We start from the raw sequence: 16,686 nt of genomic DNA on the forward strand, positions 1-16,686 counted from the left end.
TGTACTGTATTTTACGTTTAACAATGTAGGATGAACTTACATTTCAGGGGAATTGATCTTTAATCAAACAAGTCTCCTCCATATTTGCACATTTCAGAGGTTTGTTTTTTTTTTTGTTTTTTTTTTTTAATATCCTGTGTCTCTTCCCGCTGCTCTCCGGTCTCAGTCATTAGGAAGCAGGGAAGATAGTGCTCCGAGGCACAAAAATAGACTACTACTAAAGCCTCTCTGACTGATGACTAATCTATATCTCGATACTGCACTGTCCAAGTTCTCCCTGTGCCTTCCCCTTCATCTGCTGCATATTATCAAGGTTGATTGCCTTTATGAAAATCTTGGGCCATGTGAAGTAGATGCTGCTGCGTGTTTTGGAGTGGAAACAATCATGTGTGTTGAAACTGGAAGTACAGACTGTCACAGTTGCTGCATCTGTGCTGGGCCCATGTACGATGGGTATAGCAGTGAATACAATCAGCACGTCATGCAGGTTGGAATACGTATGTAGCAATAACAACAGCAGAACCAATCTTCCTGGCAGCCTTTGAAAGTGGGCTGGAGTCAGATTGATAAGATTGCTGTATCAGCACACTGTTCCCAAGCTGTACTGAGCCATTAACAGAGTATAAATATAGGAAAACACTGTGCACTGTCACAGAGCTTGTACAGGGCAGCTTTCTGAAAAGCCGAGGTGGCTTTCAGAAAAGAGCTTAATGTTCAGTCTTCAGTCAGAATAAGAAATTATTTGCTCTATGTGCAACAGTACATGTGGTTTACAGGAACACGTAATATTAAGAAAGTGTTTTGGTGTCCTAAAAACTTGATTTGCTTTTTGTCTTTCTCTCTCCATTCCCTGTCACCAGTTTTCTATGTTTCCGCCTCTTTTGCTGATGTAGCAGAGATGCTGTGAGGATAGAGAGCCAGGCCCATTATTCTGCTGGACTGTTTTAAAGGACCCCTCTCTATTGATCAAATCTGCTGCAGTGTGTAAATCAGAAAATGGCTATACCACTGAGAAACTTGCACAAGACATTACATTGTGTTTTTTTTATGCAATCACGTAATCAGTTTGATAGTTGAAGTCTTTTCTCAATGTTTGAATGGTTAAAGATTCTTGCCGTCTCTTTGTTTACCTTAAGTGATTGTTTACCATCAGTCCTCCTCACCAAAATAGACTGCCTTTAAAAAAATATTCCTCCTGAATCTGCACTCCACACACTCAATCATAAGTCTAAGTACCCCAGGGATGTTGCTGCTTGACAAATGGCCCTTCACTCCTGGGCTCTCAGCAGCTGCCAGCTAAAGTTCAGCGATGATGGAGTGCGAGTGCCACGAATGAGCAACCTGGTACCAAAACGACCACAGTTTACCAAACCACCTACTGACAATATCAAAGCAGCAAAGTTGCCTTCTTTAGCTTTTGAATTATATTAATAGTATATATGTGGACCCATATGTAACAGAATTACACTTGAAAATGCTCCAATTTAGAAAAAGAAAAATGTCTTTGCTGAGTGTTAACAGTAAGTGATTTACTCCTATAATAACTTTGAAACACAATGCATGTTCAGAGAAGGAACAGCCAATGAAATACAAGGATTTAACCTCCCTGTATCCACCGTTCATTCTTTTTTAAAAATTCGAATACACTTGAAAGTTCATTTTATTTGGATGAAATATTTAAGATGTCCAGTCGCAATTTAACCATCAAATTAACAACAAATTCATATATTTCTAATAGATAAATTTGTAAATAGGGATGGAAGGATGGAAAATTGGCTGAAATACAAACAAAAAGAAAAACTGGAGAGTATAGCACCATATTGACAAGATACATGGAAATAATCAATACCAGCTTTATTCTTGATGTTTGAAACCCTGATAAATGCCAATAAATGCAATAAAATAAAAACATGAAGTTTATTTAGATTGAATGAAAAATGATTGGAAAATATCTTGTTAAAACCAAAATAAAGGACATATGAAACAAAAGTTATGTCTTGAATAATAGGTCTAAATTTACACTTGTAGCAGTTTGATGCAGGTGCACTGCACATATACTGTAAACATACTGTAGGCTTCACTGTATATACAGACTACATATGTAACCACTCAGACTGCTATTGTATTTAGTTTTAAAGGATGTATCAGCAGAGCAGCTCTGCGTGGACCGGCTCAGAGGCGCTGTCCATGGTGCTGCAGTTATGCGCCTCAGAGAGCTTCAGTGTGGAGGAGGGGTTCAGTACTGTACAGCTGACTGTATGTGAAAATTACCTGTGTAACAATATATCACGTCTCAAAGTGCTTGGCTCGAGTCGAGGGACTTTTATGTCATGTGTTTGATAATAAATCTTTTGGACAAACCCACAATGTAAAACGCAGCTAGAAATAACGAAACACATTTACATTTTGTTGCCAATTTTGACATGTTAAGAAACATATAACTGAGGTCATTTCACATGTATTTTTCAAATCTGCAATTTCACTACATGCGCCACATCTGCTGGTATATTAAACTATATGTGGATAAATGCCACCTATGTTCGTTTGCATGCTTTTAAGCGCTTTTTTTTAAATGTAACATTAACTCTAAATCTATGAAACGTACAGGTTAGCAGATCGGCTGTTGTAACCTGAAGCAGCTTCATAATGCCCTATTTTTTATTTCATTTTTTGTGCCATGTATGGTTGTTGGTTGTTTAACCAACAGTTAAACTGGAGCTGGAGCTGTGGCTTAATAAATAATGAAAGTGGACGGAGGGGAGCTGCAGCTGATTTGCTGATGTCAGGGAGCCAGTGCAGCATTTCATGGTGCAGGGTGGAAACGCGCGGTGCCATCTGCCTCGATCGGTGCTCTCAGCGAACATCACACATGCAAGCCCGACAAGGAAGATGCTGCCAACTCTCAAGATTTGGGCATTGCTTTCTGTGTCGCTGTGCTGCCTGTCTCAACCGGGTCATTTGAAGAAGGGTTTCCGATGTCCTTCAACATGCAGCTGTTCCAAGGAGTCTATCATTTGCGTAGGGTCCTCTTATGTCCCAAGGATATCCCCCAACGAAATCAATTCTTTGTGAGTAGCCTCCCCCTGTGATCTTTTCACTAAACAAGATATCCTTAAACAGTGTGTGTATAAAATGCTGCAATATTGGCTTATAGTTTGATTCCTGCTGTCCCTTGCTGTATTTCATAATGTACACCATCTTAATAAGAGCTAAGGCAGAAAGGCAATGCAGTCCTGCCTTCTCCCGTTAATCACTTCACTGCATTTTATTTCCTGTGGTGGCTTCATGTTTATCATTTCTGCTTCTTCCTTTCAGGAGTATCGTCAATGGAACTTTCACTGAGGTCAAAGAGGCTATGTTTAGTCACATGCCATCTCTCCAGCTACTGTAAGGATACCCCAACTGCCTGTAAAACCTCTCTATGACAAGATTTCACGGGCCACCCTTTACTTGTAGCTACTGCTAGCTCCTTTCAAAACGAAAATATGGAGGCAAATTGAGTTTGAAACTTATTTCAAATTGGTGACTTTGGAAGATTAAATGCACCTTTTAATGTGGGTGTTTCAGATGATGAATGCATCAGTTTGTGTACAGCCATCTAAAGCTGTAATACACACAACAAAACACTCATTACAAATAAAGAATTAACTAGTGTTGGCATATAATATCACAAATTAATTAAGGCTTGTTTGCTATTGAAGCACTGTGACTAACTTTCTGTTGTAATACAGACACAGTAATGCACCTTTTGAGTCTGTTTAGTGCGTGTTAAAGCTATTAGCAGGGACAGCCTTTAAGGATTGGATTATTTGATGATTATACTTATGATAAAGCATTGGACACCTGCAAATGAATAATGAAAATCCAGTTTTGAGCTTTCAGTGAAGTCCCATACCGTACTGTACTTAACAGAGGCCGTCAGTCTGGGATGTCAGCACAAACAAAGGCGTGGCAGATATAGAGCACTTAACGAAAGTGATGACACACTTGATGAATTACGTCTTGTTTTCTGTGTGCTGTTTCTGTTACAATTTAGTGTTTGTTTGGTTTTTTTGGTAGCTTCACACCATTCCTTATGATGAAATGGACCATTTTCATGAAATAAGAGCTGTATAGGCGTTCAAACTAAGTAACAATATAATTAACTGTGGTTTACAACCTCTGTGACTTCTTTGTTCTTGTGCGTTTGTGTGATAAGATGTGTTTTTCTTAACAGTGTGCTGAAATGGTGATAGAGGTCAAAAGAATCATTATGTGGTATAGTTACTTTGTGTCCAGTCTTGATTTCATCAGTGTCAGCATTAATAACTGGGCTGAGAGCATTTGGAGTTGACTGTGTGTTGTCTGCTCATTTGATTGTGTTGTTGTTAAGCAAGCTAAATCACAATCTGAGAAATTTCATCTGATCTTCATTATTCATTACAGGCTTTTGAATTCTAACTCGCTAACAACTATAAGGGATGATGCATTCACAGGCCTTTCACATCTGGAGTACCTGTAAGTTCTGTTATTGTTTTGTTTTTTTTTTAATGCAAAAGACATTCATTGAATTACTATAATAATTACATATATTGGATACACACACATGTGCACTATGAACTAATTATCTGTAGCTGGGTAAAACTGCACACTTTAATCCGACATAACATAGCAGTATACTAATAATGTTGTTATGGGCATGAGGTTATGTGGTTGGATGTTAGTCTTTCAGAGTGAATGAGACAGGAAAGTATAGACTGTACGCCCTCTAGTGGTTTTAGTTTTTTCTCCCCAGTACAAAATCTTCAGTCATTTGTCAACATCAAATTTATAGAAAACGTATTACAAATCTGTATCAGTACAACTACAGATGTATTTATTAGTTTGTTACAATCCCCAAGCCTGATTGAAGTGAAATTGTTGTTTAAAGTTACTTGTCTAAAACTGCACAAAGCTCACCAGAATCAGTATAATTTTCATAAAAGTCTAAATGTTTCTTCCTGAGACGTGAATGCCACAGGAAAGAAGGATGTGACTTGATCACTTTCTCTCTTCATTGACAGAAACAGGTGCTTATTGTGTTCAGTATGTGTGTGACTACTTGAGGCAACAAAAGATTAGTTACAAGCAACATTATTGAAGATTTATACTATAACTTATAACTTATAATATCCCAAGTGCATTATCAATTATACACAATGAGTTCTTTGATGCTATAGATGTGATATACTCTAAACTGATCACAAAATTGACAGTATTTTCTTTTTATCTTCCACAGGTTCATTGAGAGTAATAAGATAGAGACTGCATCCAAATATGCCTTCAGAGGACTCAGGGATTTGACTCACTTGTATGTTTCAAATGATTGTAAATATAATACTTAATCTGCTTAAAGTGAATTTTAATATTGAGTAACTGTGACACATGCTAAATAGTTCGGTTTTATTAAGATTACAGCTATCAATGTTGAACATTATATACAGAAGAATGATACAATTTTATTTTAGTTATTCAGATATTTAAATATTACTGTGACTTATTTATGTAAATCTTGTCTTCGCCCATTTACTTGACAAGGAATAATGATTATCTTACATAGGTAGTTTTTGTTGTATTGATCTTTTGCTGCTGTTTCTAGGTCTTTGGCAAACAACAACATTAAAGCCTTGCCCAGGGACCTCTTCAATGACCTAGACTCACTCATAGAGCTGTAAGTTTGTCTCTCAGTTCAGTGAGATCCATAGAGTAACGTCCTCTATTGTCTCGAGAATTGGTCCTGTGTCCAATGTAAAGTTTATTTCTCCTCCTTTTTATTCTTCTTCACTTTTACTTTGTTTCTCAGCAATGACATACAGTTCTCCCCTTATGCAGGGACCTGCGAGGCAATGCCTTTGAGTGTGACTGCCGTGCAAAGTGGCTGATGATGTGGCTGAAGAACACCAATGCCACAGTGTCGGATGTCATGTGTGTTGGACCAGAGGACCTGAAGGACAAGCGGCTCAATGATATGACCAGCCTGCACAATGAGTGCATCTCAACGGGTGAGAAACACTTTGGCCAGCTGGCATTGTCTCTAGTGTCCAGTCTCTAACTGGCATCAGTATCTGCCAACTAACCCTTCACTTACATGGTACGCAGTATATAGTCTACAGAAAGGGCAGAAGTGTTGGTTTCTCTGTTTATCCTTTTAATGTGGCCAATTTTGGCTGGATGCCCTTTTCACAGATTTCGTCCTCCACCAGTCCGTGGCATCCGAGTCTCTGTCTGTTGACACATTCAGTTATAAGGATGATGTCTATGTGGCTATTGCTGCTCCCAGCATAGAGAGCTGTATGGTTTTCCAGTGGGACCACATAGAAATGAACTTCAGGACTTATGATAATATCACAGGTATGTCAATGCCTTAACAAACTGTCTCAGAATACTCTGGTTGAGTTTTACACTCATGTTGTCAGTCTAATTTATTTCATTTTCACTGCCTTTTAGGTCAGTCCATTGTGGGGTGCAAGTCAGTTGTCATACAGAACCAAGTGTTTGTCATCGTGGCTCAGCTCTTCGGTGGTTCCCACATCTACAGGTTTGACGAGGACCAAAGCAGGTTCAGCAAGTTCCAGGACATTGAGGTGTCCAAGATTTCCAAGCCAAACGACATAGAGGCTTTCCAGATTGGCTCTGACAGTTTTTTTGTGATCGCTGACAGCTCGAAAGCAGGCCTGTCCACCCTCTACAAATGGAACGATAAGGGCTTTTATTCATACCAGTCGTTGCATGAGTGGTACCGCGACACAGATGCAGAGTTCTTAGACTTGGATGGTAAGGCCCACCTTATCTTGGCAAGCCGCTCACAGGTGCCCGTGATCTACCAGTGGAGCCGGAACAACCAGAAGTTTGTCCTGCAGGGTGAGATCCCCAACATGGAGGATGTAGTAGCTGTGAAGCACTTCCGCATCAAGGGGGAGCTCTACCTGGCTATGACTCGCTATATTGGAGACTCCAAAGTTCTGCATTGGGGTGCCAAACAGTTTGCAGAGATCCAGGCCTTACCGTCAAGAGGCTCCATGATTCTGCAGCCATTCTACTTCAAAGAACGTTACTACCTGGCCTTGGGAAGTGACTACACCTTCTCACAGATCTACCTGTGGGACGATGAGAACAAACTCTTTGACCGCTTCAAGGAGGTGTACATCCAGGCACCACGCTCCTTCACTGTGGTTTCCACTGACCGCAGGGACTTCATCTTTGCCTCTAGCTTCAAGGGAAACACACAGATCTTTGAGCACATCATCATCGACTTGAGCTTGTGAGGGTCTGTGCCTTATTGCCCCTCCAGCAATCGAACGTCTTCCACTAAAAAGATACATTTGTGAAGGGAAAAGGACGCACCAGAACAGAGTTTTTGAACTGGTAAATATCAATTCCTACATAGTTTTTTTTGTCACAAATAAGAGCTGGGCCAAGTAGTGTTGAGATCCTTTGAGTTTCTTAGGGTGTCTTAACTATTTCTCAATGGCCTATTACCTGTCCTCATGGCCTCTCAGACTTTCAGAAACACTCGCATTTCAGAGAGAATGAGGAGGAGCATGTTGGAAATTGTACAAAGTAGCTGGTTATCCTCCTGAAAATCCAGCAGACATTCCTGAGGGTGGAAAAATTTAAACCTAATATGTTCAATTTGGATGTATAGATTTTTGTTTAATATCCCCTGTTAATAGTTTTATACACAAATCAATGAACCAGGACCTGAGAGAAAGATCATATTACAAGTTTTGTTTTGTTCTCATTTGGGGCAACTGAGGTTGTAACAGTGTTGGTTGCCACTTACCTCATGTCCTCATGTCCTCTGATAATATACAGGATGTTGCCTTCTGGGTTCTGATGGACCCACAGTGCCTCCCTCTGGCCGTGATAAGGTATCACACCCCCTTGCTTTTTTCATACAGGGAATGTCTTGAAAGCACAAACCTTTAATTATAAGAGCTGAGATCACAGTCCTTAGAGTGTAGTTGTATAGTGGAAAATGGTACTGTAGGTGCTATAGATTATATTGCATACAGTAAAAAAATAGAAGTGGTTGTTTTAGGAGGTGAACTCTTCAGGACTGGATATAGCAAACACCTTTTTAGACAGCTGTATATGAATAGAAAAATTCCCAGTTAGATACCCTATTAGTTCAGAGGTACTTTAAGTGGCAAAGTAGATAGAAGCTCTTTTTATCCATTTAGTGGAAAGGGACCTGTGTTTAGGTGATGTCAGGGAAATGAAACCTACTTACATGTTTGAAAAAATAACTTGTTATTAGACTACTGACAGAAATTAACTTTTGTTTTAGGCTATCACGAAAAGAGGCTTCTCACAGCTGAAGTCAGTGGCCTCAAAATATAAACATTTGATAGAGGACATAATTTGTCCAAAAATTAAGGAAACAAAATTTATGTAAATATATCCACTCAAGCTGAGAGACTTTTTCAATCTTTTTTTTCTTTGAAAATACTGAATGTTGACTCACAAGCTATAAAATGTACATAAAACAAAGAAGGCAATGCCACCTCCTGTTTGTCACACATAAATCCAAATGGATCTTTGCACTTACTTAAAAAAAAAAAAAAAAAATGTTACTGCAGCTTGCAAGAGCATGACATTCAAAAAAAGGGTGTTTGCCAAATTCTTTTTAAATGAACCTAACAAGCTCAGAAGTCTAAAAGTGCTTCTACTTATTAAATGCAAATTAAAAAAACAAAACATAATGGAATATGCAAGCTTTATAACATGCAGATTTTTTTCTATGATTTTGTTTTAAGCATATTGAATGTTATTCTCAAAATATACTGTAAGTTTAATTAGTTGTGTATCAAAATAAATGTGTAAAAATATGATTGTGAGATGTGTGTTATCATTCATTGATCATTAGAATTTTGGAAACAATGTCAAAGTTAATTTTCTCCCCACGTTATTTTGGTGAAAGTATAATGTCAATTTACTTTTACTTCCTAAACAAAGGTCATTTTTGATCTTAAAGCTGCACCAATTTTTATATTAACAATTTGTCAAATGAGTTTATGTGAAATGGGTCTCTCATTATGAAAGTATCAACTGGCTCTGCAGTTCGCCTCAGTTCTACTTTGTTATTTAGCACGTTAGCTCATAGTTTCAGTTTTACAGCCTGCGACTTCACTGTTCTGTTTACCACCACCACGTCCACTTTCATAACTCCAGCTGCAGCAGGAGTTTTCAGCAAGACATCTCTGATAACCCATCATACGCTACCTGCCCAGCAACAATTATTATTAGTAATAATAACCAGGTGCAATGATTACATCATGTGTCCCAATTACCCAGGTGAAATGAAATAAATCACATTGTCACAATCATTTCATGGAAAGAGGTAAAAAATATTTTATTCCAACTTTATGAGCAACAGTGTATATATATATATAGACTTTGTATGTGAACCTTTATTATTGCACTATCCCTACATCATTTTTTTTCTTTTTAGTTTTAGTATAGCCTATATTTTGATAGATAATGTCCCTCATGTTATAAGTAAAATATTAACATTGCGTGTAAATACTGATTTATTTTTTGTTTTGTTTGTTTGTTTTTTTCCCCTAAAATGCAGTTAGCAAAACCTTTTTTCAGCTTCTCAGGCTACATACACTCTCAGCAACCTTTGCTGATACGGTAGGGAAGGTTGTAAGTCACCTGAGATGCAAAACTGAGGGCAGAAAAGCTTGCTCTGCTTGTTAAACTCATGGCTGTGAGCACATGTAAAAAATAAAAAAAAAAGAATAAAAGAGAACACACTAAGATGAGCATATTAACATTTTTATCGAGTCAGGTCTTCCTGCATTCAGACTATAGTGACGGGACACTCAGAGAACAGTGTGTGTGGTGACTTCAGGAAGAAAAGCAGGGGTGGGCCCTCGCAGTCACTTCCTTCCTGTGTACAGAATATAGCCGCTTGCTGTAAACAGAGGGAGTGAGAAAGAGAATGACAGAGGAAGAGAGATAGACAAATTCAGAAAAAGCACAGTATGTTTTAAAAGATATAATTCATAAAACAGGGGACACTCCACTCCGACAAGGTAAGTTAAGTTCCCTACATTCCTCTAAAATTTACCTTAAAATTGAATTATAAAATAATCAGTTCTTATGGTTATTTGTGGTCATCATAATGACCAGAACAAACAGAAGATTTCATAGTTGCACCTACTTGTATCTTAGACTGTCCTGCCTTCAGATAATATTTCCCGCCAAAATTTCCCACAGCACCCGCTTCCACAGTTGGGCTTAAGGCATGGATTAGGTTATGGTTAGGTGTAGCACGAATAAGTGGTTAGGTTTAGGGATTTCGTCTGGTTAGGGTTGAGTGCAGTGGAAACACACTTCAACACAACACCTGCCTGAATGAGGAAGTCCAAAGTCTCAACAGTGAGGGCAATGTGTGGCACATGTGAGCCATGTAGATGTTTTCTGATGTAAGTGTTGTAAGTTTTAAATTATGCACCTAAATACTATGATGGTCAATGGAAATCACGTTTAAGCTTCTCAAAGCAAAAGCAAAGCAAACCCTAAGCCTGAAGAATTACACTTGAAAATGAAATAGGCCTACTGTCGATTTCAGTCCTCTCTGTTTTTTTTAAATGCTATATGAAGCCACTGTAAACATAATGAACCTTTAAACTCAAATTCTAATGATAGGTTTTGGTTGTTTGTCTAAAGTTTAAAATTGTATCAGTTGTAACAATCAGTTGTAACAATAATATAATTTTGTCATTCCACAGATTATCTGAAGCAAAGAAATGAATATTTTCACACAGTTACAAGTGACAATCCCACCAAGAGAGACACATCCTATAATACAATGTATAATCAACAAAAACCTCAAGAACCTCAAAAAATTACTGAAAGACGGTGACATTCATAAAGTCTTCCCATGCATTAAGTGCAATGATTATATCACCCCACTGATTGCTGCTGTTGTAAATCACAAGGAAGATATTTGCTCTTACCTTCTACAACAGGAAGTGGACCCAAATGCTGCTTCCCAAAATGGCTGGACACCTTTGCATTATGTCTCAATGTCTAGAGCACCACCTATATTTGTCAGGAAACTACTTGAAGCAAAAGCTCATCCAAATGTATGCACTCTACAGCAATACACACCACTGCACACTGCTGCCATCAATGACAGGGAGGATGTTGTGAAAGAGCTCCTGTCTGCTGGTGCATTGGTAACAGTTTTACCTCCTCATCCTGAACATAGTAGTCACAATAAGAAAATAGTAAAGATAATTCACAACTTGGCATCCAAGGGACATGAACTATGCTCCAAAATCAAATATTTTGTTGAAATGGACATTGCTGTGCGAGAGAAACCACATGAAGAAGTGTTCAGAACTTTTGACAGTCACATGTTGCGGGAGGATCCTCAGACCCATCTGACCATGATTGAAATACTTTTTACTGTAACTGGACAAGATCAGGAAAAATACCGCAAGGAAAGTATGAAATGGCTGAAGGACATTGAAAATGTGAACTCCTACATTAATGGGGCAGTGCGTCGCTTTCCAAACATTCTCCAGCAAAATGTGTGTCAGGCAATTGATACTTTACATGCAGTTTTCTGCACAATGAAGGAAATACCAAATGGGCAATCACTAGCTATAATCCCCCAACTACTGGAACTACTTTGCTCAAAAAAGAGACCTGATATTTGGCAAGCTGTTCAGCAAACACTATATGTGATAACACAGAAAACAAAAGGCACAAATGAATGGGATCGCAGTTTTATTGAGAAGTTATACAACACAATTGCTCCCTTTGTGAAGGATCAATACTCCTCTGACATTAGAGTCTACACATATGGCATATATGCAAACTTGCTCTCAGTTGAACATGCTGTTAACATCTTTACAACAGTGGGGATAACTTCAGTGCCTGAGGACATACTGACATCTGCAGATATGAAAATGAATGACAAGCTGAAAGAAGCGCTCAGACGATTGAAAAATCATTTAAGCCATCCAGATGGGGAATGTGAGGATGGTACAGTCTCACCTGAAGCCAGGAAAAAGAAAAAGAAGAAGAAGAAAAAGAGGAAGAAGTCAGAAAAGACTGAAGACCCAAATGATGAAGTTTGCAGTGCTTCAATTGATCCAGCAGCAGTTCCTGTTGAGGAATCAACTTCAAATGCAAAGCCGTTGCACTTAAATCCAACCAAATCACAAGTGACACAAGAATGGTCACCAGTCAGCAAGAGGTGGAGGGAGAAACTAGAGAAGCTTGTGAGCATTGATGAAAGGAAACTCACCAGAATTAAGAGCATCATTTATGTAAATGATGCAGAATTGCGCATAGCAAAGGGAAGTGATGGTACTGAAGTCTTCTTGGGGCTGAGAGATGATGGCACTGAAGTTGCAATCAAGAGAATGTCTAAAAGCAACTATCAAGTTCTGAAGAATGAGGAAGGACTTCTACGACTTCCAGAGCTTGATCACCCTTTTATTGTACGATACATTGACTTTGCGGAGGATGAGAACTTTGGATATCTTTGTCTTCAACTCTGTGAATACACCTTGGAAGAATATATCAGAAAAACTCATGACAGTGAGCTGATAAAGAAACTTGTCAGGGAGGTTCTCGAAAGTTTAAGTGCACTTCATTGTCAAAATCCTCCAATTCTTCACCGGGATCTCAAACCACAAAATGTTTTGATTGGTAAGACAAGTTAGAAATACACTGAAATGATGGAAATCAGTATCTGTAATTCCAAAAAAATGCAATAATATTTGAATTTTTAATAATCATGCATGTTTTTTTCTCAATGTTATTTTATCCTGCAGATGTTAAAGGAAAGGCCAGATTAGCCGACTTTGGCATAAGCAGACGTTTACTCAAAGGCCAAACGACTTTGCGCACAGCCAGCGCAGGAACAAAATGCTGGATGGCCAAGGAGACTTTAGCAGGAGAAGCCAACATACCATACAAGTCCAACACTGATATGCAGGTCAGTTTTTCAGCTACACAAACTTAATTGAGGACTTGGTGAGAAATACTTCCCTAACTGCTAATATGTTGTGTAAATTCTTAAGGTGGCGGGGATGCTGATTTATTATATCCTCTCGGGAGGACACCATCCGTTCGGTGATAAACCCTATGAGTATGAGTACAACATTCATGAAGGGAAGTACACTTTGGACCATGTTCAAGACATTGTGGCAAAGGATCTAATCGAGTGGATGATCCATGAAGAACCTAAGAGCAGACCTAAAGTGGAACAATGCTTGAGTCATCCTTTCTTCTGGGCTTGTGAAAGGTGAGGAAGAAATTCTGATGGATTGATTCCAGTTAAGATTCTTGTCAAATTATTTTTTTCTTATTTTCTGTGAGATGGTCCAGAAGCTCTACACTTACTAGACTGAATGGCACAAGATGTGATACAATCATGGTTCTCATACAATGTATCTTAACAATTGCTGATCTTAGCCCCACTAACAGGTTGATGTTTTCAGTTTAGGGTGAAATGTAAGAATGTGTCCATCCCTATTTTGAGTAGTAACACTCAAATGCAGGTTGAAGCCTGTTATTCTAGCCTCATCCTGGCTACATCCCGCTGTCTCAATGATCAACAATTCTGTTTTTTACATGTCTTTATGGTCTCTATGTAGTGAAGTGTACAAATGGCATTAATGGTGTTTCAGACACTTTTAGACACCAGGAGTAGAAGTCATGGTGTCAATTCTGAAAAAAGACTAAGAGTCTACAGGTATGTTAGCTGCTTTGTGAGTCTATATTTAGTGGTGCGTTGAGCTAAATGCTAATGTCAGTAGGCTCACGTGACCAAAGTGAAAGTGCTGACATGCTGATGCGAATCAGGTATAATGTTTACCACACTGTCTTAGTTTAGTGTGTTAACATTCTCATTTTTGCGAATTAGCACTAAACACTGAGGGTGATGGGAATTTCATCAATTTAGCAAGTTTTGAGTCCTGGACAAACTGATATATTGACCTGATGATGGAGCTAGAGTAGAAGTTATTGTAGTTCATCCTGTGAGGAACATGAATGTCTGCACCAAACTTGATGGCAATCCATTCAATAGACATTTCACTCAAACCCACAAGTGTCACCTTCATCGTGGCACTAGAGGAAAAGCCAGAAGATTACCAAAATCATTACACTTCATCCTCCGTGAACCATGAATGTTTTCTGTACCTGTCCATCCAGGAGATGTTGAGATACAGCAGAATAAGTGAAAATTTGGACTTACTAGTTTCAGTGAAAGTTAGAAATCTCAAACTGCTGCTGGCATTATAGAGGTCAAATCAAGGGAATTACCATCTATCTTCTAAAGTTGGATTTTCAATTATTAGCGATGTTATAACTGTCCTTGGGATTTTGAATGAAATTCTTCTACTCTTGAAAGTTTTTGTTCTCTTGAAACATAACCTGGAGGTTCTGGTTTCACTTCAGCTCTCTTCAAAGTGGAACAGAGCTGCTGATGCTAGCCTAAACTATCTTAAACTATAGTATCAGCCAGGACCAACTCCTACAGAGTAGATGTGCCAGTCTTGAACTGGGTTTTTTTTTTCTAACATAACCTGTGACTCCACATAATATTGTAGTTAAAGCAGCTAATGAAATGCTTGTTGAATTTATAACACTTTTATAAGTCAGTAAAATCCATTCCTTAGACTCTTGCTCTTGTGTTTCACTCATGCACACCTCTTTGTGGAGAAATCTAAAGCATGCCAAGTCTGACGTGTGGTTAAGGCTGCTAAGCGACAATTGGACAACTGCTGTTTGGAAGAGGGGTGTAGCAAAAGACCAGTTTCCATCTCTAACATCATTTTTAAGTATGATATGACAATTTTTTAGGATTTGGTATTTTTCCATATTGACTAACTTTAACTTTTTTTTCAGGAGAGTCGATTACCTGCGAAAGATTGGTAACAGGACGGAGGTGGCAAACTATCGAAATGCTGACAAGGAACTGATTTGTTCACTGGAAAAATGTGCTGGGGAGAAATCTTTCAAACAGTGGAAAAATAAGGTGAATACAATATAAGTACTGTAACGTCTGTGTTCCTAAATACAACTTCAGGTTTGATTATTTTATGGTTTTCCAGTTTCCACCAGAGTTGGTTCAGAAGATGGACAGCAGGAAGAAACCCTATCATGAAAACACATTGGGATTACTTCGCTTCATACGAAACCTCCATGAGCATTAGTAAGTGAAACCAAAAAGTGATACAGGGCTAAAGCTAAAGTTATACACTTGGATTAGCTTGGGACTAAATGTTTCAGTGCCTCTCACAATCTTAACCAGTAAATTGAGTTTGCTCAATATTAAACATTAGTTTTTTCTAATTACTAAAATTGCCCTTTTCTTTGCAGTGCCAAGGATGCAGCCCAAGTTGATGTGATGACGATATTTCCTGATCTCTTTGGATGTGTTTTCACGTTTGCTAAAAATCATGGGTGGAATTCAGAGACTCCCCTGAGGGAAATGTTTCGTAGAGAAGATATCACCACCAGCTTTGTAAAGCTGTCCATAAGCCATAAGGAGCACCATGGTGTCCCAGTTCAAGAGTCTGATCCCACTGGAAGTTTGAAGATTCAAAAATGATTAAGGACTTCAAAACATTAGAGTCTTATAAGCTGTCACAGAAAAAAACTATATAATAGGCAAAACATCAGCAATACTGGGACTCAAGACTGCACTAGAAATCATTATAGCAAGACTAAGAACTAAGATCAACAAGTGGTTGTACATGTATTGTAAATAGTCACCATCCTCCAAAGCTTACAGTAAGTCAGTAGTCTATAAAACATTCACATACTGAAGTACATACACTTATTGTCACTTGTGTATTTTCATTTTTTAACATTTTATACTCTAGTTCAACAACAATCTGTATAAGTTTGTACTTTTATTTTGCCACATTATCTGATGGCTGTTGATTCTACTTATTTTGCAGTTTAAAGCCCACAGGACTGAAATGTTACTGTTGGGGCAATAGCTCATTCTGCAAATACAGGAGCAAAGTAGTGAGGGAACTAGTGGAACTAAGTGCAGGTTCGCAGCATGGGAAAGGTCCTCAAAAAGGTTGTGATTAAAAGTAGATACATAGTTTGCCAGGCTATTCATTTTTATCTAAAGCAATATTTGAGCCTCTCCGGGCCCCTCTCCTCCACTGAGAGGTGCACATGGTTTAGTGCGCTGTTGCAGGGGGGTGGACAGAAGTATTTAGTCTCTAAATGTGGTTTTGCTGTATTGCTCAGGAGTTGAGGTGGAGCGGTCATGCTATTTCACAAAAGTAAAACCAGGCTACAAAGCACTAACGCAAAATAGAGAAGAAAAACTGTAATCCTTTGATCATTCTTAGACAAGATGAAACTTAATGTGATTATACGGCACACTTGTTACCCTGGCAAACAATTATGTTCCCTCTCATTTCAGACACTGATATTTCCAGCCGTACGTCAAAATAAGAATTTACAATAATATGTAGGCCTATTTCTCTTCTTTAGCTTTGAAATTCAATGAATAATATCATGTGAATAAGAATGATTAAATAAAGTTTTTTTTTGTTTCAACATGGTTGTGAATCACTTGTTTAAAAGAGGCATTTCTTGTTCGCCAATTACATAGCCTACTGGTGCATTAGTATTAGCTAGGGGCAAATCTTTTTTTCTTTTGTCATA

General features: G+C 38.4%; 2 protein-coding genes across 2 annotated transcripts; both read left to right on the forward strand.

Moving 5' to 3' along the window:
* The first annotated feature begins 2,774 nt into the window (after positions 1–2,774).
* lgi2a (leucine-rich repeat LGI family, member 2a) lies at positions 2,775–8,849 on the forward strand. The gene is made up of 8 exons (XM_056369788.1): positions 2,775–3,068; positions 3,316–3,387; positions 4,426–4,497; positions 5,258–5,329; positions 5,618–5,689; positions 5,851–6,020; positions 6,205–6,369; positions 6,466–8,849. The coding sequence occupies exons 1-8, from the start codon at positions 2,806–2,808 to the stop codon at positions 7,281–7,283; spliced, it is 1,704 nt and encodes a 567-aa protein (XP_056225763.1). The 5' UTR covers positions 2,775–2,805; the 3' UTR covers positions 7,284–8,849.
* Positions 8,850–8,997: 148 nt separating this feature from the next.
* LOC130164813 (uncharacterized) lies at positions 8,998–16,572 on the forward strand. Its single transcript, XM_056369787.1, has 7 exons — positions 8,998–10,061; positions 10,761–12,696; positions 12,822–12,985; positions 13,071–13,294; positions 14,902–15,031; positions 15,108–15,208; positions 15,376–16,572. The coding sequence occupies exons 2-7, from the start codon at positions 10,779–10,781 to the stop codon at positions 15,605–15,607; spliced, it is 2,769 nt and encodes a 922-aa protein (XP_056225762.1). The 5' UTR covers positions 8,998–10,061; positions 10,761–10,778; the 3' UTR covers positions 15,608–16,572.
* Positions 16,573–16,686: the final 114 nt, after the last annotated feature.

This window comes from Seriola aureovittata, chromosome 23 (genome assembly GCF_021018895.1).
Source record: "Seriola aureovittata isolate HTS-2021-v1 ecotype China chromosome 23, ASM2101889v1, whole genome shotgun sequence".
Classification (NCBI taxonomy): Eukaryota; Metazoa; Chordata; class Actinopteri; order Carangiformes; family Carangidae; genus Seriola; species Seriola aureovittata.